This window comes from Oncorhynchus clarkii, chromosome 2 (assembly GCF_045791955.1).
Source record: "Oncorhynchus clarkii lewisi isolate Uvic-CL-2024 chromosome 2, UVic_Ocla_1.0, whole genome shotgun sequence".
Taxonomy (NCBI): Eukaryota; Metazoa; Chordata; class Actinopteri; order Salmoniformes; family Salmonidae; genus Oncorhynchus; species Oncorhynchus clarkii.
Genome location: NC_092148.1, coordinates 55,380,062 through 55,404,046, shown reverse-complemented (window position 1 = coordinate 55,404,046; position 23,985 = coordinate 55,380,062). Strand labels below are relative to the sequence as shown.

Sequence of the window (23,985 nt, the reverse complement as noted above, 5' to 3'; positions counted from 1 at the left end):
TGTCTGCCTGGGGCCTTGTGTAGATGTGGCGGACCCAGCCCCAGACGCCGCTCCATGGTTTGGCATGCTGCTGCATTCATCCATTTCAGTGCATTGCTGCAGCCGCTTTCCAGCTGACAGGGCTCCCACACAAACATATGGATGCCTGGTGGGTTTTCTTATTTAGTTGTCGGTCAAGAGTACTTAATAATATTCAAGAAGACAGTACGACATATCATCTGACATCTGCCAAAATACAGACCAATATTTTTTTTCACTTTCCTTCTACCCTCCTGCAGTTTTAAAAGATCGTAAATTTAAAGAAGCAGATACAATTGTGCAATCTTCAAACTTGTTTTGCTTCACATTGGAAAGCAATGCTGGATAGAGGAGAAAACTGTAGAGATAGCAGAACCTTTCACGGGACAGCCTTTGGAATTTAGTAACGCAATATAAATGGGCCAAAACGGTCCATACAATTTAGTGTATTATATGTGCAACACAATGTTTGTGATTGGGTCAAATAGTGACTCTATCTACAAGTCAGAGGAAGTGGTCAAAAATAATACTCAAAACCAAATAGGTCCAGGAGTTTTCCTGATTACGTAGTTGGGACCCAAGGTTTTGTGGTCAGGAAAAACTCCTGGCCCTACATATGATATGCACTGTAAATATGTGACTAAGTTGAACATCATCAATATCTAAATGTTCTTGACTGTCTGCAACTGTCATGACTGTCTTAATTAACTTTCACATGAACTACAGTCACACGAATATCACCACAGTTTTCCCTTTTAAACCACTGGGTGCGTTGTGTTATGTGGCATATGACGTGGCTAGATTGATGAGTCCTCCCTGTTCCAAATGCTGTGTGTGTGTGTGTGTGTGTGCGTGTGCGCGTGTGACATGTCTGCAATGACAGTCGCGGGTGACAAATTGTGTCCCTGCTGGTCTTTGATGATCGGGCTTAATAAAAATCGCTCCTTTGAACATTTTAATTAAACTAAACAGGACCATCCCCACCCAGCCTTTACCAAGAGTAACATTTGAAGAGAGAGAAATAAGTTCATCTTTTACAGGAATACATCAAATACGTGTCTTTTTTATGTCACCCTGGGTCTTTATGTTGACATTCATTATTTCAGAAATCCATCTGGAATTTGGATGGGCATGTTTTGAAGAAAAGGGCCTGGAAACCACAAAGCGGGGATGTCTTGAAACAAAGGTTTCTGTGGTTTGTCTGTCTCTTGTGGTCAACAACAACTCTCAGAACCAAAGAGATGGGTCTGATGTCTGTCATTTTAGTTTATGCTGTAATTATTATTCCAGTTTAGACGTTTTCATTGCGTATAGTTTTGTTCTAATATGGTATAGGACTAAACTGTTGTTTAAACAAAGTGCGTTATATAATCAAAAATCGTATATAGAATCTTGAATATGGAATTACATGTATTTGCAAGACCATTCAAATGCAGCAATAAAACACATAAAATAACAGGACCATATTTAAATACATTTGCATATATCATATTTATGGTGATTTACACTTTCTAAAGATCACACAAGTGCACATCATGTTAAAATATAAGTGCAGGAACTTAGCCAAACTGTCTGCATACAAAAGCTCACTCACTTACATCATACAGGCCTCTATAGTCACACATAAGACACCTCACCCTACCAGTTCGACAGCAGTTGTCTCCTGTAACCACCAGGGGGAGTATTATACACCAAAAGGGAACCACAGGGCACAGACACTCAAGAAGCATCAAGATTGTGCGCATCCTGAAATGATGGTCCGTCCCCCTGTGCAAAGTCAACTGGCTATTTGTACATGTTGTTTTAAAACGCATTTGTCATAGTAGGCGATTCTGTCGCCTATTTGTTGAAAATGAGCCCCATGATTTGATGTAATAAATAATAAGAAATATATTTCCTTAATGATCTTTAAATATTGTCTATAGATTAATTCATAACAGGTGGCAAACAAGTATAATTTATGATCGGTTAAGCTATACATATGAAATGCCACAGAATACTCTAGAATTCTACTCAAGGTTCATATTGTAAACTGGTGCATGGACTAATCGCTAGAATTACTTGTCTACTTGATGAGAGTAGTTTAGTATCTCCTGTTGTGCAATAACCAAGGTTGCAACCTCAAATAGCCTATATAAGGAAGTTTCGGTGAGTTTCGCTGTATGTTACTGTAGCTGTACAACAACTGCACGTGTTCAGCTCAACCCAGAAGCCCGTCCCAATACTTGCATATCCATACCAGCTCAAAGGAGGAGGCGTGGATAGGGCTTTTGTTACCTGCATTAGAATACCTGCAGCTACATGGAAAGAATTTAAGATGTCGTCAAAGGAGAGGAACTGCAACCGATGTGTTACGGCCTCAATACAGACGAGGGGAGGAAAAGGAGAACATTGCACCGGGTGTAAATGTACCTGGCGCACGCAAGAACAAGTGAGAATACATAACTTGTCCTACTTTGATACAAAGGAGGAAATATAAGAATGGTTCACTCGAGAACTCATCTTACTCCTCGACCCATCGCTCTCTCATAAGTGTTTTGTTGTCGAACTCTTTAACAACCACGTTTTGGATCACCATCACTCTCTGTCTCACCTGTTACCCGTTGACTATGGATTTCAAACGGATAAAGATTTCAAAGGAGTTTAGATTTGACATTTTGGAAAAGAGAAGTTATATCTGCATCTGGAAAGGTTAGGATACTGTAGTGTTGCCAATGTGAACGCAAGAATGACCACTTCATTCTAGTGAATGGCCCGTCCCAGAAGCGGTTATGATCATGCACAGACCCCTCCGAAGGTGGAATTTGTGCTTTTTGTGCTTTGGCATCATCTACTTAAGGCTTGGGTAAGTGTACATGTAATACTTATATCAACTGCTTATACGTTTATGTTACTTTCTTGTCAGTATTATTATTGTTGTTTTAAATATAACCTGCAACATGCTGAGCCTCATGGGTATTCTGAATGCCCAGCCACATGTATATTCTGAATGCCCATATAAATGCAGTGTTCTTCTGCGGGCGGCAGACGGAACTGCCCTTTTGACCTCACTAACTTTTACAAACAATTTCTGACTTTTACAAACAATCTCAAAAACTCAGTGTGATGGCAGCCTAATCCATCCATGTCAGTGTTGAAATGAACCTGACACCCATAGCCATCAAGGGACAACGGCTGGATGTGCGTAAAAGCTGTGCCCATTTTGTTGTTGTTGTTGTTGCGCTTGGCCAAATATTAGATGAATTCATATTCAGTCTCGGTTGTGGTTCATCTGATCAAAGTCTTGTTGGTTTTTGTCGCTCTATAGATCGTTTGACCCCCTCAGCCGGGCTCTGGCTCACTGCGGCATACCTTCATTAATAGAGGCAGCCTGGCTGAGTTGTATTTCCACATTCCACAGCCCAGATGGAGTTTTTACTTGTTTTGCAATAGCTCATCTTGATGTATAAAAAAAAAACAGAGGAATTATATATGCTGTGTGTGTGCAAAAAGAAAAACGGGTATTGTTATTGCATATATAGAAATGATATTACACAAACGGTTAGATCATTTTGTTTACCTGTCTCTGTTGTAGGTCTGTGTTGTCTGTCTGCACGGTAGCCTACCCTGATGGTTTGGAGTGAATTGATAAGAGTAAAAATATATACGAGCAGTAAAAAAAAAAGTTTTATACACAAAGTATGTAACGTTAGGATATTTCAACAAGAGTCAACCCTTGGACAGCTCAAGGGCCTGTTTTCTTTACCCATACATTTTTCAGGCTAGTGTTCCTCATCATCCATAGCCAGTCGTGGTTATCTAAACAAAAACAACAGGTGTCATCTCCCAGCGCGTTCCATTGGTGGGAGCTCACCTTTCCTTCTCCTACACAAGCCTTAAGTGAAATAGGCCTAACGGGTAACCTCCACAGGTATTCATATCTTAACAGTTCAAATAGGGAGAAAAAAAATCACACCAAGTGAAGCGTGACGAGATATCTCAGGGTTTTATCAAGCCAAACCAGTTAGCTCATTCCCGCCGCGTTCTCCCCCCTTCTTTAGCCTGGGAAAATCTTTCATGATACCCTCTTCACACACAATGACTGGAGTCTACAGGTGACGAGTGACATCACTTTGTGCTGACGCGATGATGCAGACAGAGCCTTTCACTCACCGGGTCCAACACCGAGATCACCCTGTAGATCCTGTGTTAAAACCGCAGGTTGATGTTTATTGTCATGAATCTTGTCCTAGAAGCAAAACTGAGCGATTTCTCCTTATATAGGCCAAATGGAAAGTCAAAATTGTCGATATTGTAACTTAAATGAACCTTTTGGTCTTAATTTAATGATAGGTTTAGACATTAGGTTTAGCAGTGTGGTTAAGGTTAGGGTTAGGTTTAAAAACGGATTGTATGACTTTGTGGCTGTGCCAGCTAGTGACCACCCTGCAGTGCTGCCTCCAGAACAAGATGAAAAACGCGAACCTGCTTTAAAACCTGCAGTAGCCTGCTAATTTATTGACAGGATAAAGTCATTAATAACACAACATACCAGGTGTTCATTTCTGTGTGGTTACGTATTAGGCTATCCACAACGTTTTTATTTTTTAAGCATTGGATAAAATGTGTGCAAGACCAAATGCTTTATGCACATTACGCACATACGTTTTTTTTTTTGCCTGATGATGTGTTAGTGTGAAGCAGTAGGCCTGAAGATGAAACAGTCAGTGAGTGCGCCAGTGTTTGTTTACTTTTGGGCCTGATTTGATGAATGAAAGGCAGCCCTGTCCAGGGGAGCAGCGGATCACTGTCACCCTATTGTCCTGCTGTGGCGCAGAAGTGGGCGGATAGCAGTGTCTCTCTCTGCCCAATGGCAGCCACGACACGCATGAGTGTGGAGAAAAGCACTTTTCTGCCATCCAAAATCCCTAAAACCATCATCATTCCGTCTCGGGAACCACACTCTGTAACAGCCTCTACCGCTGAGAGATGACAGAGACAATCTCCGCGCCCGCTGCACACTCACGGCCCTGGGACTGGGAGCTAGGAGCTGCATAGCACCGCCACTCAAGCGAGCACCGCAGACGCATCGCACCAACCCGGGTGTGAGCTCTTTGATTTTTGAGCAAAGGGGAACTAAAACGCGCGACATCAAGGATTTAAAGAGGACTCTATCCCACCATTTTTCTCACTCCACCAGAAAGCGGCCATTTGTTCAATGTCATCATGATCATCTTCTCCTCGCGCAGTGTACTACTGTCAGTCTACTATCCACAGATCTTCCTCATACTTACAAGTGGGAGCTACCTGTAAGTTGACTCAATCACCCGAAACCTTAGTTGCCTCACTGGTGTGATTTTGTGTTTGGAGACGTACAAAAAATGGATTTCATTTTCGATTATATATACTCTGCTTTAGAATTGTTATTGTTGAATCTTTCTCCGAAATATTACCGCAGGTTGTTGGTTACGGTAGCCCATGTTTATGATGGATGTTTGCTTCACAGTGCACATGCTAGTCTAATCCAAACTGTTTTAAAATAAAATATAGCCCACAACATGCTTGACTAGAACTAGTCATTTAAGACAACCAGGCGTTTAGCAAAATGGAGATATTAAACGATTTCGATCATTTCTTTTTGTGCACTTGGGTGTGTATTTTACGCACCGACTTTGATGTATTATTTTGTATTTCCCCACATTCGATGATGTTCTAGACGTTACCGTTTAAAATAACTAAATGATTCTCGAAATACATTCATTATCAATGCGTATGCTTCAGGTAGGTAGGGCATCCCTCCGGTCCACGTGGGAAACAACGGATGAAGTCGATGTTAATTACCTGACGTCTTATTTTACAGGCCTGTAGTTCGATGTGACACACTACAGCATTTTTTTACATTTTAAGTTAGGACCCAAATCCTATTTTACAACATTGTAATGACGGTTGGACACGGTTTCATTTGGCCACAGAGTGGCAGAGATGTTCAAGACAATTGAATGAAGAGTGAACGTTATTTCATTATTTCCCCTTTATGAATAGCTTTTACGCATGCGGCGTACCTGTCACAATTTGTGAATAGGGATTATGCTTTATGCATTACATCACCATAGTATTATGCAGATTTACCAAGTTACAATTTAAAGCCACATCTGGAAAAGTAGCTGTAAAACACCGGTCTATGACACGCACACGATTGACAGTGGTCATGATTGTATCATTGAATTAAAATAAGGAGTTGCTCACGCAGGAGAACGTTTTATTTTTTCCTTAAAAATAATTACCGAACCATACGTTGTATCCATCCCCGTGCTGGAGACCCCAAACTTAATGTTAAAATAGATGCGGTTTATGGTTGCAGTTAAACGTGGCTATGATCTATGTTTAGTAGCCTATTCGTTTGCACATTATAAACTACATATATCATTTTGTTTTCATAATTGAAACATGCTTTATTACATTACAGTACCGCAAATGAAATAGTTTTTTAGGGATGAGGATGATTTTAAAGTGGAATAAGAAACGCGGAGGAATGTGACCCCCATCCTCCACAGTGTTCCTTCCTCTCTCATTACATGTGCAGCTAAATGCGTGTTAATCTAACAGTGAAATTCGGTTAACTATATGGGTGGCAAATGACTCATCCTCAGACAGAGGTATTAGTCAGAACACGCTGTCATTCCATGAAGAAATATGCAAATGTTAAGGTGAATCGTGCCTTTAAAGTTGTGTTTATTGCACCACCTCACCAAATATGATCAGTATAAGGTTTTTAAAATGGGGGAACTTTAGAAATACGTTTTCGATGTCCATATTAAACCCTAGTAACATCAAAGTGGAATAAGACATTTCATATGAAAACAAGCTGCACTGTTAATTTGTTTAACTTGCCCACAGATTTGCTATCACCTACATATATAACACAAATACATACAAGGGTGTTAGACTGGACAGTCAAGATTTAAAATCTTTTCACTGCAGAAAGATTTGTTTTGACTTAAAGTAAATATTATGAATTGATATCATATCTTTAGTTTAGACAAATCTTGTACATTTGTTTCGTTTTCACAATTGCTATTTTGGCAAATTTGCCCAAGAAGCAATTCTGACACATCTCACCAAATAAATCCACTTGAATTACTTGCATCTTGAGACAATTGTGGCTGAGATATTTCTCAGTGAAACATACCTGTGAGCTTAATTCTGTGTCACATCAAAGGCATTCGACTGATGGAATAGGTGTGTGTGTGTGTGTGTGTGTTTGTGTGTGTCGGTGTGTAGAACCATGCATCCCTCCCCCTTTACAACACCCTGTCATCGAACCCACCACCTTACAATGTAAGGTTTGGGGGAAGGTTATGTCGCTTTGGTGGCCCGCGTGCACTATAAAATACTGTGGGAATCCCTGGATTTGCTATTGTTAACGTCGCAACATACTATAGCCTATAGCATATGGAGAATAATTGTTTGTAGCTATCATAGATAATATAGCTGTATTATATATATATATATATGTGTATATAATGTGCATTATACTTGTATTAATATACAGCATGGTTACCAATTTACATATTTAGCTTGTTTTCTCCCTTTGTATCTGTCTATTGGAGTACTAGCTGTTCCTGGACTGACACTGTGCACACAGAGTCGCCACTAAGCAAACATAATCGCATTTGTGCACTTTGATGCTGCAGGGATTTAACAGCTTAACTGAGGAATGCTCTGTTTTTGCATTGTCTCATGCTTTTGCCAGCCCATGTTAGACAGTGATGCTGGGAATTGGCAGGTGAAAATGGCCAGGCTATGATGATACAGGAGAGTAGTAGCAACATCATCATGTCCTCATGACCATTTTAACAGACAGTGAGCTGCACAGTGACTTGTTGCTGACCGAGGAGATACTCGAGAGTCATTACGGTTGTTGCTGTTGTTGTAGGATATTTAGGATCTATGCACATGATGTGATCCAGAGCGTCTGTGTACATTCCTAGAGCATCAGTTGCAGTGCACCTGACCTCGTGAATAGTAGCATCACACAGTATATGAACCACACATTTAAACCACACGCTCCATGGGGGTTGTTTTACGATAGAGGAAGGTTGGTGGAGCATTTTGATTGTTTTGTTCGGCAGACATCAAGGAACCAGAAGGTTTAAAGGGTTACGTTTAGAGCTTTGTGCTTCACTAATTCTTTGCTTTTATATCTCAATTTCAGGTTTGAACGGATATAAATGGAAAATATACTGTATTTTCAATGACATTTGAGAGCGTTCTGATGGCATTTACCAGACATTTCACCTAATTTTCACCTAATTCTCAATGCCTGGTAATGGTGATTATGTTATCTTTGCAAAGGTCAAAGCATTGGTGAGCCTAATTTATCATATATTTTGGACATGGAAAGGGGAGAGGTCTATGCTGCGTATGGTGCGGCAGTTTTGAAGCAAGAAGGGATGTCTGAATCGTCTCCCTTGAACCATTGAAATCCTTTGCCGTTCCTTTTTGAATTCACTGGACTCAAATGTTTGCATTTTTAAGCATCTTCACAACTTTTGCAAGGATGGAAAGAACTGACACTTACTCACATGACATCCAGAGTACATTCTCCTCTAGTGCAGATGAAGTAGCAAATGGTGTGAATAAGAAAAAGCTCTGTTTTTGCCAAAGATACAGTTATAGTTTAATTTGAACATGTCATGTCGGTTTGCATTCAAGGTTCATTTTTTGGTCTGGAGACAGCTAATGGAGTAAGAGGCATACGCTTTAACCAGCACGAAAAAAAAAACGCATAGAAAATGTCTGCACTCACTACTGTAAGTGGCTCTGAATAAGAGTGTGCTAAATGACTCAAATGTCAAATGTAAGCTGACGCACAACCCAAATTGTTTTAAGGAGGTGTTGACTAACGGAGAGTAAACTATTAAAAGAAAGAAAGAAAGAAAGAAAGAAAGAAAGAAAGAAAGACAGCTAATCAACAGAAGAGGAACATGTGAGGTCAACATTCACTCTTTTTGTTCTTTGAGTCATAAGGGCAGTATGGTTTTGTTCCATAATCCTTTTGATGGGTAATCCACAAATGCAGTCGACCTCTTTCTCTCCCTCTCTTCTCTCTCTCCCCCTCTCTGTCCTTCTCCCCACTCTCCTTCTCTTCCCTCCCCCCCCCCCTCTCTTTCCCTCTCCCCTCTCTCCTTCTCTTCCCTCTCTCTCTCCCTCTCTTCTCTCCCCCTCTCTCTGACCCCCCCCTTCTCTGCCCTCTCTCTCCCTCTCTGTCATTTTTTTTGCTGACACACAACTTGCCTGCATCAGCCTGCCCTGCTTGTGGTAAAGCCCTCGGAGGCCCTACGTCATACATCAAAGCTGGCATTCGCCTTTATGCTCTTTTTACTGCTCCTTGTCTACTGACATGTTTGAAAGGCATGTATCTGCAGGGTTTGGATGGCTATAAACACACTGATGGAGAAATAACCCCATTTGTTAAGCCGTCTGTTTTCAGCTACGTGACTCTTCCAAACCCATCCAACATGTGTCACTCCCAAATCGACGATCAGTAGTAGAAGCTCCATGGTGTCTTGTCATGGGTTAAATGACTGCTTCATCTTCACGCTTGGAGGAACAACACTTCGTCGGGCGTGCAAGAGGGCTGGTGTCGGAAATCTTGCGTACTTGCCAGGCATACCGTGGCATTGCTCTATGTGGATAAATGAAAGAAGTCTCGCACGGGAAATATATTTATAGGCAGTGTGTTATGCCGCATGTGAGCTTTAAACTCACACATATCAAATGAAATAAGGATAGCATAGTTGTGTAACGTCTTGGTTGAGAAGTGAACCATGCCTAAATTTGAGAGGCCCAGTTACAAATGGAAGGCACGGTTGTGCCGGCGCGCGGCTTGCCCACGCCCGGAAACAATTCTAACCACGTTACCTAACAATGAACGCAAAACCCCAACTCATTTCTCTACGATCACGAGCCAAACCAACATGGAGAGGCACATGGTCAGCAAGCAAATAAACACAATGTCACTTTCTGCTTTGGATCTGTTTTACCATACAGTGTAGTTATTGTTCAGCTTCACATTGGATAATATGGTTTCAGATGCTCTCTTTGTTTCACCTCTGATCCATGAAATTGTAATATGTTTAGCAAGACAGCACTGAGTGCCTAAGGAATGCTCATCAAGGCTTTGGTTGAATTTAATCCTGGTCTGGAGAGGCCTAAAGTCGATGTAATGTGACTCAAGTCTATGTGTCCTCCAGTACCGCTAACTGACTATGTTTGTGTGTGTGTGTGTGTGTGTGTGTATGTTTACCTCTAAATCCATAGGGCCCTGTCTTCCGTGGTGGCGTTGGGTGCCAACATCATCTGCAACAAGATCCCTGGGCTGGCCCCTCGCCAACGGGCCATCTGCCAGAGCCGCCCGGACGCCATCATCGTGGTGGGGGAGGGCGCTCAGCTTGGCATCAATGAGTGTCAGTACCAGTTTCGCTACGGCCGGTGGAATTGCTCCGCCCTGGGGGAGAGGACTGTCTTCGGACAGGAGCTGCGAGTAGGTTAGTCTGGGCACCTTGGGAGAATTCGTTGTCTTCTGTACCGTGGACTGACGCTGTAATGTCCACAACTCTGAAAGGCATGTTTGCGGACATAGACCTACTGTAAAGGTGTGGCGCAATACGTTTGCTACATTTGTGGGGATGCATAAGGCTGACGTTTGAAGAGTTACTTCAAATCTTATTTGCAGGGAGGACTGGATTGCAATGGTAGTCATTGATCATTGCTTTCGGGCAAAGTATTGAAGCTGTGATGTAAAACAGGTTACATTTTGGATTGAGGATGTCACCATCTCCTCCAAATGGTAGCCTGAGAGGAGAACTCAATCCACTACCAAGCCCCGACCACCCAAGCCTCTTCACAAGCCAAACCCAAGCTGCACACATCACAGAGTCAAACATTAACCAACTGCACACAAGAGTCTTTGACTCTCTATTGTATAACAATACACGTTGGCAAACTCAAACTCAAGATGACTTCATATGTTACCGTTACAACAGATTGCAGTCCGATGTGTCCTCATTTCAATTTACACCGTTACATTTCTGCAGCGTGGCTTGATTTCTTTTGACTTATGATTTGCGTTGAACTTCTGGTTAAAAGCATGCCATACATTGCTGGCTGCAGCAAAGTTATGGAAAGGTTACCAGAAGCACCAAAGTCTAATGGGGAAAAAGTATGGTTGAAAAATGATATAGCAAATGAGGAGACAACTAATGGTATTATTGTAGAGAACTTTGTTGAACAGAAATAGATGGACACATCTGTTGTTAATCTTAGGAAATTGGTTGTGTCCATTGCTTGGTTCACGTGTGTGTGTGTGTGTGTGTGTGTGTGTGTGTGTGTGTGTGTGTGTGTGTGTGTGTGTGTGTGTGTGTGTGTGTGTGTGTGTGTGTGTGTGTGTGTGTGTGTGTGTGTGTGTGTGTGTGTGCGTGTGTGTGTGTGCGCGCGCGTGTACAGACTGTCAGAACAAGCTACAAGCAGACAAACATTTACGGGGCTTTTGTTTGAAACTGAATTCCGCAGACCTCTTTTGTATGGCTTTTTTTTACAGGGACTTTTATACATTTGTTTCATTTAGAAATGTTTGTCGCTGTTAAAGTGCGGTTCGACTATGCATTTAATCCAATAGCTCTGTTAACAATCACTGCTATTTAGGAGCGGCTGACTTCGCTCCAACCCCTCTAAAAGCGTTTCTCTTTGTTGTAAATCTGGCACTTTTGTAATGGATCTCGTCTCATTTTCTTCTGCGTTCAGCATCTCTTATGCACTCCTTTTTTTTCACATTTTCCTTTTTGCTTAGTTTCAGGGAGACGTGAACTGAACAGTACCACATGTCACGCCTTGCTTTATCACTGAGAAATCGATCAGGTCACTGATACTGCATGTGAACTACGTTTATGTTTTTAGAACATTTGTATGAATTATTCAAACTACTTGACTCATGAACCAGCCACATATCTGGTCAAAGCCTTTAGTTAGTCGTGCGATTTAACTTTAGGCGGATGTTTTCCTCCATCCTACACCCCCGGAGAGAGAGAGAGGGAACCTCTTCTCTAGAGGAGGCAGAGATGAGGCAGATTTATTTTTTCTCTCGTACTGTGCTACCATACTTTCCTCCATGATACTCACTGACAGTTAAGCCAGGGATGTTTCACTACACTCTCTCAGAGCTACAGCCAGACAGTGGGTACTGGTACTGTAGAGATTGACTCATACTGGTTAGTGATTGGCTGCTGCCATGGCCAATTACCTGTGAGATCATCCGCTCCAGTACTGTAGGCAGAAAGGTCAGTGGATGGATGTGACCATTTATTGAGTATTTATCTCAGGGTTTTATTGTCAATACGCCATAGATTGTTTTTGATGCTAATTTGATTTGTGCATGATGAGATTAACCGTGTTCTTTAATTATGTTGTATGTATGACAGTAGTGTTGTTCAGTGTGGCATATGAAGTCATGGAATACACCTCCTCAATAGACAAATGTTACAGTTCGTCTCCTCCCGAATCTGCAAATTCCCACATGATCATAATCAACTGCAAGGAGAAAAATGCATATTCCACTCCCACTGAAGTTTTTCATTCAAATCCCCCAAATTATGAACACTAAACCTTTCCTGTTCTCAATGATCCAGTCTTAGTTTTGGATCGGGGGAGATGTCGTTGTTTTCTGAGGAGTTAAAGATCAGGGAACCACAAGCCTAATGCTTTCTCTCTGCGCTTCTTGCACTTGGATGGAGTCGGTCAGTTTGGCCGGGTTCCGTGGTATTACATTCGGTTTCCAAGAAAGTACACATTAATAGCTGGGTTATTGAGTAGGACAGAACCCCAAATATCTTGATTCAAGGAAAGATTCTGTTTAAAAAAAGGCCATTCATTTGATATTTATTTCTGTGTTATTATACTGTAAATATAGATATATACTGCATATATATATATCCTTTATCTGCCGATGCTACCGCAGCCTTCCTTGATACTGGCATCTCTGTTAGTTCAATGGGACTTTAAAGGATGGATGGAAACATGGATGGAACCATACTCATTACGGTCACGTCCTTCAACAGTTCCTCTGTTGTGCAAAGAGTCGTTGGCTCTCCTGTTATGCTCTAACTGACACATTGGAGAACAAGGCCATAAACACGGGATGCTGGGTATTAAAATATGTTTGTGTTTCCTCCTCTGGACACAGAAGCTATAGCAATCTCACTCACTCACGTTGTCATGTGCTTTAGCAGAATGATATTGGCACTGCTCTGTACCTTGAGCCCATAAAATGTGGAGTGAATTATCCCGTGCTAACAGAAGTGGGTGTTATTGAGTGGTATATTACCCTCTATTAACAGTAAATAATACAACTGAAGTCAGATCCATCATCAAGGCAGGGAGGGGCTATGGATAGGCGAAGCAGATTGTTGCACTAGGGCTGGTGGGAGACGTGGAAAAGGCCAGGATAAATGGCAAGAGAGTGATACTCAGAAGTAAGGTTTTAATACAGCACTGAATAAAAGTGATGTATGGTGGGGTTGATTACAACCATAATTCCAACCCTAGTTTCTCATAACCTGTGGGAAGTCAACACCTTATCAGTTTTAACACTGCTGTCTACTTTGGCCTGTTGCTCCCTGGTCAGTTAGGATGAAAAATGCCATCTTCAATTGGAAATAGTTGATGCAATCTCTTGTGATATACGGTAGATTGTGGAGAGCATCTACACCAGAGATATCCTGAGCCCCCGAGCCTGAGCACCTTCAGCTTTAACAGCTTTCACAGCCTGAACAGAAGAGCAGAGCACTTGAGGTTAGCGATTATAGTATGAAAATAGACACCTTTCAACGGCTACACTCAGCATCAAAGGCAGACGTAGGCCCCGTCGTATAACTGCCCTGCTCTGGTTACTTTCTGTTTAACTTTCCAACCAGTTTGTCACCATAGTGATTCATGCTTTTCATCTCAAAGAGGTTCTTGTTGTGCTCAGCGGTGAGATATTGCAAAAGTTCAATTACTCTGGCCCCTGGCTCATTGCACAAGAATGGAGAATGGATGCAGGACAGGGGCAGGTGAACCTCTCAGTGCACGACATAGGAATGCTGCTTTCATTTCATACCAACACTAAAAGCCCGGGCTGGGCTGGGGAATCCACTTGTTAGAATCTATTAGAGACTGGAGAACTCAATCTACATCCTACATTTAATGACAAAGCAATGCAGTAGTTGCTTTTCACACAAAAACATCTATTCAATCATCAGAGAGGAGAAGCTGTCAGACTAGCAGGCCGTTCTGCTCTATGGGCCACATTGCATTGCCTCCTGCTCTCGCTGCACCTTTTCTTAGAAGCAGCAGCCTGAAGGCAGCCGACAGACAGACAGGCAGGCAGTGAGTTGAGTTATAGCGCTGAGCCTGACTCCATGAGTACAACTCTGGAGAGAGGCACTCCAAGGCACGACCAGCTAGGAGGCAAACGGACGGCATGAAAAATGCCTAGCAGCTCCAACCGGCTGGTTAGCAAGCGAACGAGAGGTCCCGGGGCTTTTAAAAGAGGAAAAAACTTAACTGGGGTGGAATGTGAGAGCTGGTGGGGGGTATCAGGGAGGGAATGGGGGTGGTTCCGTCTCTATTTCCCACTCGCCTGGGTGCATACAATACAGTATCGTCTCCACAATGAAGCGCTCTCTCACTCCCCCACATCCCCCAGGGGGGTGGGGTGAGGGTTGTAGAGGGGGAGTGCTACTGCTGCCCAGCGGCCGGGCGGCTGGGGTAGGGCCGAGGCAAACAGACGTCTATACAGATAAAAGATGTGGAAGTCAGCACGTTCATTGGAAGCCACTTGAGAGGAAAGGGTTAGGACAGGCACATACTTGATCAGGAGCTGAAGATGCAAACTACTACTCCCATAAACAGACCAGCTCCCCCGGATCAGACATCAGACAGGGAGGGGGAAGGGTCACAGTCAACAGATCGCCTCGTTCCATAAGTCAGACTGATTAGAGTGTTTTTTTTATCTCTGTTTAGAAGTGGGCTGAACAGAGGAAAGGTGAATAATGTTCAAGTTTAGACTTAAACAGGTGACTCACAAGCAAAATGGTGTAAATTTTTGTCACTGGTCAGATGCAGAAGATTCTTCTCAATTTTCTATGTGTTTATTTAAAGGAATGCTGTGCCTGTGCACAGAGCATGCATTTTCTGCAGTATTTTTGGCAAATGTTATGCTAATATCAGCCCGCAGCATAAATGTATAAAATCAGTGATGAGTTAGTTGGGTTTGTCTCTCGTTCCACAATGGAGGTTGTTTTCATGAAAATCATGATTTTCTACAAGTTGCTCATGCATCTGTACATTGACAACTCTTGGAAGGAGTGCTATCAGCTATCATCAGTTTGAAGGATTCCACTGTTATACTGTGATGTACTATATGAGATTGAGCTGTCATAGGCTATAGCTAAGCTCAAATAAATAATGTCTTTATTGGCGATTCAGTCCAAATGAATTCATTGCCATGTAATGTCTCCCAATTATGTCACATTATTTCCTGTGGTCCTTTTAATGAGATAAGATGCTATCATTGAAGTAGCAATACATTTCAGCTGTAGATTTGTTATTCTCGGTCATTTGCAGGTTTTAGTGCCAACAAAGAAAGTATAGCTTTGTCTCATGTACTGTAATATAGCTGAAGGTCACAATTGCAGGGCAACTAAATACTCCAATTCTAAATGAATTGGTAAGATCTCCTTCCTTTTCTCAGAATCACTTCGTCATTTGTGGTGAAACTGTATCTTAAAGGAATGCAAACACAGACAGTATCTCCATAGAACCCGATCCTAATTATGAGTGACTATCCTCCCAAACCTAACAATGTATTTAAATGCACTGCTATGCTCAAAACATACACATATGGTTTAATTCATGCATGTGTTGCATGATTTCATCCAATTTTACCAAATTAAAGGAAAGGCATTTTGGGATATTAATTATGACCAGCTGAAGTTTTCTACAACCACTCAGTTTTTCATTTAAATGGGAAAGTCAAATACAAATCTGAAAAGAAACATATTCCCTTCAAATATAAATGCCTTGGGAACCCCCCCCCCCCCCCCCTCAGCCTTTGCAAAGTAAACACAATAAATTAGTCATTGAATCCCAGGAAGGAGTGACTATACATTATCATATGATAGTGGTCATCTATTTTATTTTCTACGTTTATTGGCTTGTCTTCCCTCCCCATATTTTACATCCAACATGACTGGTGGGGAGTGAAATGTAGTAATTCAATTCTCGCTAGAATAATGATTTGATGCCCCATCTGATTGCAAAAGTCTCTGCTGACACACAGCTCGTAACCTAACACATTCCATTCCACAGCCAAGTGTTTAACCAACCCATCCTTGTTTAATGTAGAGAGGAAAAACACATTTTTTAAGACTGTAAGAGCAACGTAAGTGGATGCTTTGACACCGGTGAACTTCTCCCAAATGATCATTCATCACTTTAGTAGTACACAACTACAGAGCCCATTCCTTTTAACTTAACTATTTATAATAATAATATGCCATTTTGCAGACACTTTTATCCAAAGCAACTTACAGCAATGTGTGCATGCATTTTACCTATTTGTGGCCCCGGGAATCGAACCCACAACCCTGTCAGTGAAAGCACTATGCTGCACTAACTGAGCAATACTGGACCACTCTCCCCTTCCTGTTGGCCATATTACTCTCAAGCAAATGATTGTAATCAAAGCTGATATGCTATCAGACTTTCTACAGCGTTATCGTGGAAAGATGAGAACGCTGTAGAACTTGATTTAATGTGCAACGTAAAGCCCGCACGGCGCTCAGTAAACGGAGACAACCATAGCCAAGTAACTCATATCATGTGGATAACCCTGTGCAGATGATGCGTGCAGTGTGCTATGCGAGACTGGTGGCGAATAAAATACCTATGTTTGGAGCCATCATCATGTGGGTAGGCCTAATCCGCTGGCCGCTCCTCCCCGTCAAGCCACTGAGGCCAGGGGAAACAGAATGGGGCGAGGAACTTCTGATGGAAACATGTAGAATGTGTATCACCATCTGTAGGCTTTATCAGGGTCATTGGAGTTGATCATTGGAGTTGATCATTAGAATTTATCACATTGGAGTTGACCATTAGAGTTGGTCACATTAGAGTTGATCATTGGAGCTGATCATTGGAGTTGATCATTGGAGTTGATCATTGGAGTTGATCATTAGAATTTATCACATTAGAGTTGGTCATTGGAGTTGGTCATTGGAGTTGATCATTATAGTTTTTCACTTTAGAGTTGATCATTGGAGTTGATCATTGGAGTTGATCATTGGATTTGATCATTAGAGTTGATCATTGGAGTTGATCATTTGAGTTGATCATTGGATTTGATCATTTGAGTTGATCATTGGAGTTTATCATTAATAGTTGATCATTGGAGTTGATCATTGGATTTGATCATTAGAGTTGATCATTAGAGTTGATCAGGCACTGTGCTGTTATGTGGTGAGTCTGGCTGTGTTCCACTACAGTGTGGGCTGTATCTGTAGCCTTTATCAGGTACAGTAGTCTGGCTGTGGGTTGACCTTCAGAGAGTGGGTTTATAGTCCCCAAGGCATGGCAAAGGTTGATAAGTGTATCACCATCTGTAGGCTTTATCAGGATCATCAGGATCTCTTCCGCCTTAGACACTGGGAAGTGTTTTCCATAATGCGTTTGTTGCCTAGGCAGGCCTCACCTCCTACGTCGGGGAACCAGTTGTGTCTGGTCCCCACGGCTGCTCTCTCTCTCCACCTACCCCTCTCCCCCTCTCTCTCAGACAGCATGGGGGTCCCCTCTCACCTACAGAGTATACTGTTTGCTGACAGGAGCTGCGTGTCCTGGCCTGCCCTACCCCTCGGCCCCCCGGGGGCCTGATGCCGTGGGCCGGAGTCGGTGGATAACCCGCGTGGTGTTATCGTCCGCTGGGATCTGTGTCCATCTGTGTCCGCCTGTGTCCATCTGTGTCCGTCTGTGTCTGCCTGTGTCCATCTGTGTCCGCCTGTGTCCGTCTGTGTCCACCTGTGTCCGTCTGTGTCCGTCTGTGTCTGCCTGTGTCCGTCTGTGTCCGTCTGTGTCCGCCTGTGTCCGCCTGTGTCCGTCTGTGTCCGCCTGTGTCCGTCTGTGTCCGCCTGTGTCCGCCTGTGTCTGTCTGTGTCCGCCTGTGTCCGTCTGTGTCCGTCTGTGTCCGTCTGTGTCCGTCTGTGTCCGCTTGTGTCTGCCTGTGTCCGCCTGTGTCCGTCTGTGTCCGTCTGTGTCCGCCTGTGTCCGCCTGTGTCCGTCTGTGTCCGCCTGGCCGCCAGACGCGGGGGAACAGGATGTGAGAGGATCAACTGTAATCTCAAAGAGCGCTTTGTTCCACACAATCCCAGCACTGACTGTATCCACTACACGCAAGTCGGCAGAGCACATTTACATGTGCCAACAATCACAGCACTATTGAACATTAAAGAGAGTTGATTGAGAGACAGATACGGAGAGGTTTTGGAGGTGGAAAATGTTCAAGAGGCTTTAACCCCTTATCGAGGTGACAATATGAAAATGGGAGACTTTGCATGTTGTTAATGTCAGGACGATCAGATATCCTCTGAGACTCCAGTGAGTGGTTGAGTTACAGTTTAACCAGTACATTGGATATCTAGGCAGCGTACTACTTGACCGTTGACACACAAACAAGATGCCAATCATTCAAATTGACTAGAACCTCTAACAATGACATCAAATGAACGACTTTCTGAGTTGCTCAATTAGATGAGGTCTTGAACCGTACCGACTCATTACGGGATTTTCCGTTCAAGTTAGTTTTGGCACGTTTTTTTGGGGCAGAGTCATCATTGTGTCAGAATCTTTATCTTCACCTCGGGGAAGATAGATGGGAGAAGTGCGGGCGCATGAACAGTGTTCCCACTGTAGGTCTTAGACAGGGAGATTGGTTGGCATCCCAGTATTTAAAACCATTACGCCCCGAATGCACTCACATTGTTTTTCAGTTCTAACTATAACACTTAACTCGTTCTCTCTTCGTCATCGTCCTATGGACCGGAACTTAAGACTTATTCCGCCTGCCTGAGTGTGTGACTCCCACAGCATTACAGTATATATACGCGCTTTGCAATGTGAGTGTATTCAGTATGTACTTCTGGTAAAACAATATTACTTTATTGTACAGGAACATGGCTGCACTAATTCCTCTAGCTGCAAACCTCACGGACCACAACTTTGTCTATAATTTGCTCAGAGCATATGTTCATAGCAACGGTACATAAAGCGGAACGAAAAACAGTAGTACAGAGTGCATTAGTCAGCTCGGGGAGAGAGAGATAGAGAAAGAGAGAGAGAGAGCAAAAGTGAGAGAGAAGGAAAGAAAGAAAGAAAGAAAGAAAGAGAGAAATTGGTTGGTATACAAAGCACGGGTTTTCCTCTACTGGGGCCCTGGAGAGAGAGGGGAAGTAACAGCACCAGGGCACTGCAATCTCACTGGGTGCGGACTTCACTGTGTGTGTTGTTGTTTTGGGATGTACAGTGTGGAGTACATACATGTATGGCATAAACGTCCTGGGTTATCATTGGAAACACTGATTTAGTCTTAGTATTTAGTTGCCTTTCCTTTTTTCGGGATAATGCTCGACCCTTTTCCTAGTGGCACTCTGACTCTCTGAAACCGCAATGCCTTTTCATGCCTGTGTGGTTGCAGTTGAATTGCAAACACAAGCAAACACAAACCACACTGCCTAACTGCAGCACCTTGTGGCTACCAGCAGGTGCCACCTTTTTTCTTTGTTCCAAGTCAATGATTACATGTGTGCTGTACATTATGGGCTCTCAGTCTGTGCTTTAACAGATTACTTCAAACTAGAACTATATAGAACTGTCCTCATCAACTGTAATGCTTCCATGCTGTAAGCAAGACACTCTTCCTCTCTCCTCCTCCTCCACCTCCTCCTCCTCTCTGAGTGCATTTAGAGACAGGGGCCTTCCTCTCCGGCAGCCAAGGCCTCCCCCTCTCTTTTACAGGCGCTTGGCTTGTGTGTAGAGTCCACTGGTCTGCACTGCTGAGCTTAGTGTGCGTGTGTGTGTGTGTGTGTGTGCGCGTGCGTGCGTGTGTTCAAGGGTATATCAATGTATCTGTATCTGTCCGTGTGTATGTGTGTGCGTGAGTGTGTGTGTGTTCTGCCTCTGCTTTGATTGGGTTCCCACCCTGATTCCGTCCGGGGCCCACTCCCCTCTCCCCAGCACCTCCTCCTCTCTCTTTATCCCTGTGCCCCGCCCCAGAGCAGTGATTAAGTCAATTGTGTGCTCTGTGACTCACTGGTTTCGCTCTCTATACCCACTGAGGTATAAAGAACTGGAGACCGCGTCCAAGATGTCCGACCGTTGTTGTCAACGTAATCTACTCACGTTCACATATGCCGATTCATGGACCCTCTATGTCCAGGTTGCATCCGGTTTACGCAGCCCAACTTTACATGTGCATACAGGGGCTGCGGCCCAAACGTGAATTAGACAGCCCTCGGACCTCAACCCTCAGCCCTTGAATGACGTTTGCCATCGTCACGACCGAGTGTACCTTAAATGTCCCTTGCCCAAGCGAGGGAGAGTGATGATCGGTGGGAATCTTGTTTAGCCTAAAAACAACCAATCTGAAGCTATTGATGTACCTAGCAAGCTAACATAGCTAGCTTACACTCCTGTCAGGTAGCTGGCTAGCTAGTTTTATGGTCTTTTATTCCAGTAAATTTCAGAATTCCAAAAATATGTTTATGAAGTCACTTTGAGCATCATATACCCATTTGCCACCGCTAAAATCAATGTCATCTATATATTTTTGTCTCACGTGCCGAAAATGCAGCGTGTTGATTCAATTTGACACTTTGCAGCCACTGGAGTTTGACATGTGACTACAGTTTGCTTTGAATTGTTGGTCTCATCAACACCAGAAGTGATCTCGCCCTCAAGCTAATTTGAGGGCCGATCGAGAAACTTTTGTGAATTGGACCGCCACATAAGATCAGTCAAACTGCATCCAGTTTCGACCGGGATTCTCCTGAGGGAAAGTGGCTAGCGCGAGGGCTGAGGGGGTAAAAATAACACGATTGGACCGCAACCAGGGAGGGGAGCGACGATGTCATCACGTCATCCAATAACATGGCAGACATTGGATGAATATAAAATGTTAATGATGGGGGAAAAAAATCATCCTCAGCGACAATTATTAGAATAATTAAATGGATGTTTTGTGCACATAGGTAATGACTAAAGTGTCTTATTAGGCATTTTCCAGTCTGACTTCTCTAGGTGGCCACCTATAGAAATTATTTCTGAACCCGGGACTCAGTTAAACTGCAGTACAAGACTGAAGGAGCAGTCGAAACCATGCTTCTATAGACCAGAACCCCGGCCCCTTGGTCTGATCCCCTGTCCCCCATCACGTGCACAGCTCCGAACAAACACAGGCTCTAAAGAGGAAGCACATTGCCAGTCCATAGCACAGCGATGGTTAGTTGTAGTGTTTCCAGGCAGCACAGTGTCCAGACCAGAAGCTCACCAGAGGGCCAGGGGCTGGCAGTAACCTCAGTACTTGTGAACCAACCGTGGTTTCTACGGCGACTGTCCCCAATGTGTCATTTCTGTGTCCCTTTGTGTCCTATTTTCCTCCCTTGTCAACAAAATCAACAAAGGCCAAATGCTTACTTACGAGCCCTTAACCAACAATGCAGTTTTAAAAAATACTGATAAGAAATACAAGTAACAAGTAATTAAAGAGCAGCAGTAAAATAACAATGGCGGGACATTATTCAGGGGGTACTTGTACAGAGTCAATGTGTTAGTTGAGGTAATATGTACATGTAGGTAGAGTTATTAAAGTGACTATGCATAGATGATAACAACAGAGAGTAGCAGCTGTGTAAAAGGGTGAGGGGGGCGGGGGGGACGGCGGCAATTTAGGTGTTCAGGAGTCTTATGGCTTGGGGGTAGAAGCTGTTTAGAAGCCTCCTGGACCTAGACTTGCTGCTTCGATACCGCTTGCGGTGCGGTAGCAGAGAGAACAATCTATAACCAGGGTGGCTGGAGTCTTTGACAATTTTCAGGGCCTTCCTCTGACACCGCCTGGTATGGCAGGAAGCTTGACCCCAGTGTGTACTGGGCCATTCGCACTACCATCTGTAGTGCCTTGCGGGTTGAGGCCGAGCAGTTGCCATACCAGGCAGTGATGCAACCAGTCAGGTTGCTCTCGATGGCGCAGCTGTGGAACCTTTTGAGGATCTGAGGACCCATGGCAAATCTTTTCAGTCTCCTCAGGAGGAATAGATTTTGCCGTGCCCTTTTCACGACTGTCAAGGAACTTGAAGCTCTCAACCTGCTCCACTGCAGCCCCGTCGATGAGAATGGAGGCGTGCTCAGTCCTCGTTTTCCGGTAGTCCACAATCATCTCCTTTGTCACCAGGAGAGCTTTGCTAGTGTAGCCTAGCACTGTCTGCAGTGTCTGTACTCTCTCCGGCTGTATAACTCCATTGCTGTGTCATGTGAAATGTTTGTGGTGCACTCGCCTCCGGTTTAAACACAGATTGATGTAAAAGCGTCCTGCTACCACATACAGAAATGTTTGGGTTCATTTGATACGGCAAGACATGACAAACAAGCAGAGGCCAGGCAGTGGTCCGCTTATGCGAAGGCCACACTCTCACACCCACTCCATACAAGGTGTATTCCTCCATACAGGGTGTAGCGAGCCATCCTGTATTGCCCTGGGATGTTGACTGGTACCTGCTCTCAGGGAAGAGCTTGTGCCTTCCTTCTCTTTATGGCCCCGGGATGTTGACTGGTACCTGCACTCAGGGAAAAGCTTGTGCCTTCCTTCCCTTCCTTAGTTTCCATCTTGGACACTGTCACAGACACTTGCCACTAAACTCCATTAAACATCTGGTTTAATATTCCCCTATTCTTCTCCCCAGACTGTTCCAAGTTCATTGAGGTTTTTCTGGTCAGTCCAATTTTCCACTGGCAGCAGAGAAGGCTATCCCAGGGTGGTTCTTCCTGGAATCCTGTCAGGACTCTGGGGCCTGCTGCCTCTTTAGCCTTTTTCTCTTTCATAAACCACATTCCTATTCATCAAGCGGGGTCTCCGTGTACACAACTCCCATTCATACTGTACATCTATTTGAGCATCGCGCCCACAGCGTTGAACGTCTGGCTTATCAATACAAAATAAATCACCTCACGGATCAATGATGAAACTTCATCACCAACACTACTCCATCACACCTTACACTCACTGATACTCTGAGACTCCAACACAGAAATGGAGCACCTGAAGGTTGCAGCATCAAACGTCTCCTCCATGGAAGCAGTGCCAACACGTGTTGTTCTGCTAGCTAGTCCAAGCACCAAGCAGCTCCCTAGGGTCTTGGGTCTGCAAACAGTCCTTGCACAGTTGTAAACAGTCTGATTCAAGACTACCAGTTGTGTGAATTAAAATGTGAATAAAGACATGCAAGCATGATGTTGACGTCATTGTGTGATGGATAATGCTGATTCCCACAAACGGAACTCCCGAATGTGCATAGGATTACTGCAGCAGAACAAAGTGGGTGCTGCTTTCCTACCCTTTTCTCTCGTTACTAGACTAAGCCCTCTTAGCGTTGGCTGGCAGTTCCGTGCAGGGCCATAACTACATATGAGGACACCGAGGTCTGGACCTCAGTAAAAAATAATAATTTGAAAATAGAAACATTTGAAATTTTTACACATCTAAATATTGCTCCCAGCGTCGATCAAAGCTCAGAACACTTATACTCATGATCTACTGACTTCTGATTGCGCCTGCCTCTTTGCGAATGAGTGAGACACGAAACAAACTATCCCAACTACCTCAAATGTCTCCGGGTTCAAGTTGGCAAC

At 43.6% G+C, this 23,985-nt stretch overlaps 1 protein-coding gene across 1 annotated transcript in view; it reads left to right on the top strand.

Annotated features, from left to right (window-relative positions):
• The first annotated feature begins 4,996 nt into the window (after positions 1-4,996).
• Positions 4,997-23,985, top strand: part of LOC139370123 (protein Wnt-7b-like) — a 31,182-nt gene continuing 12,193 nt past the window's right edge. Inside the window, exons 1-2 of the mRNA XM_071109449.1 lie at positions 4,997-5,306; positions 10,321-10,547. Of these exons, the coding sequence (XP_070965550.1) occupies positions 5,224-5,306; positions 10,321-10,547 (310 nt within the window). The 5' untranslated portion in view covers positions 4,997-5,223. The remainder of the gene's footprint in view (positions 5,307-10,320; positions 10,548-23,985) is intronic.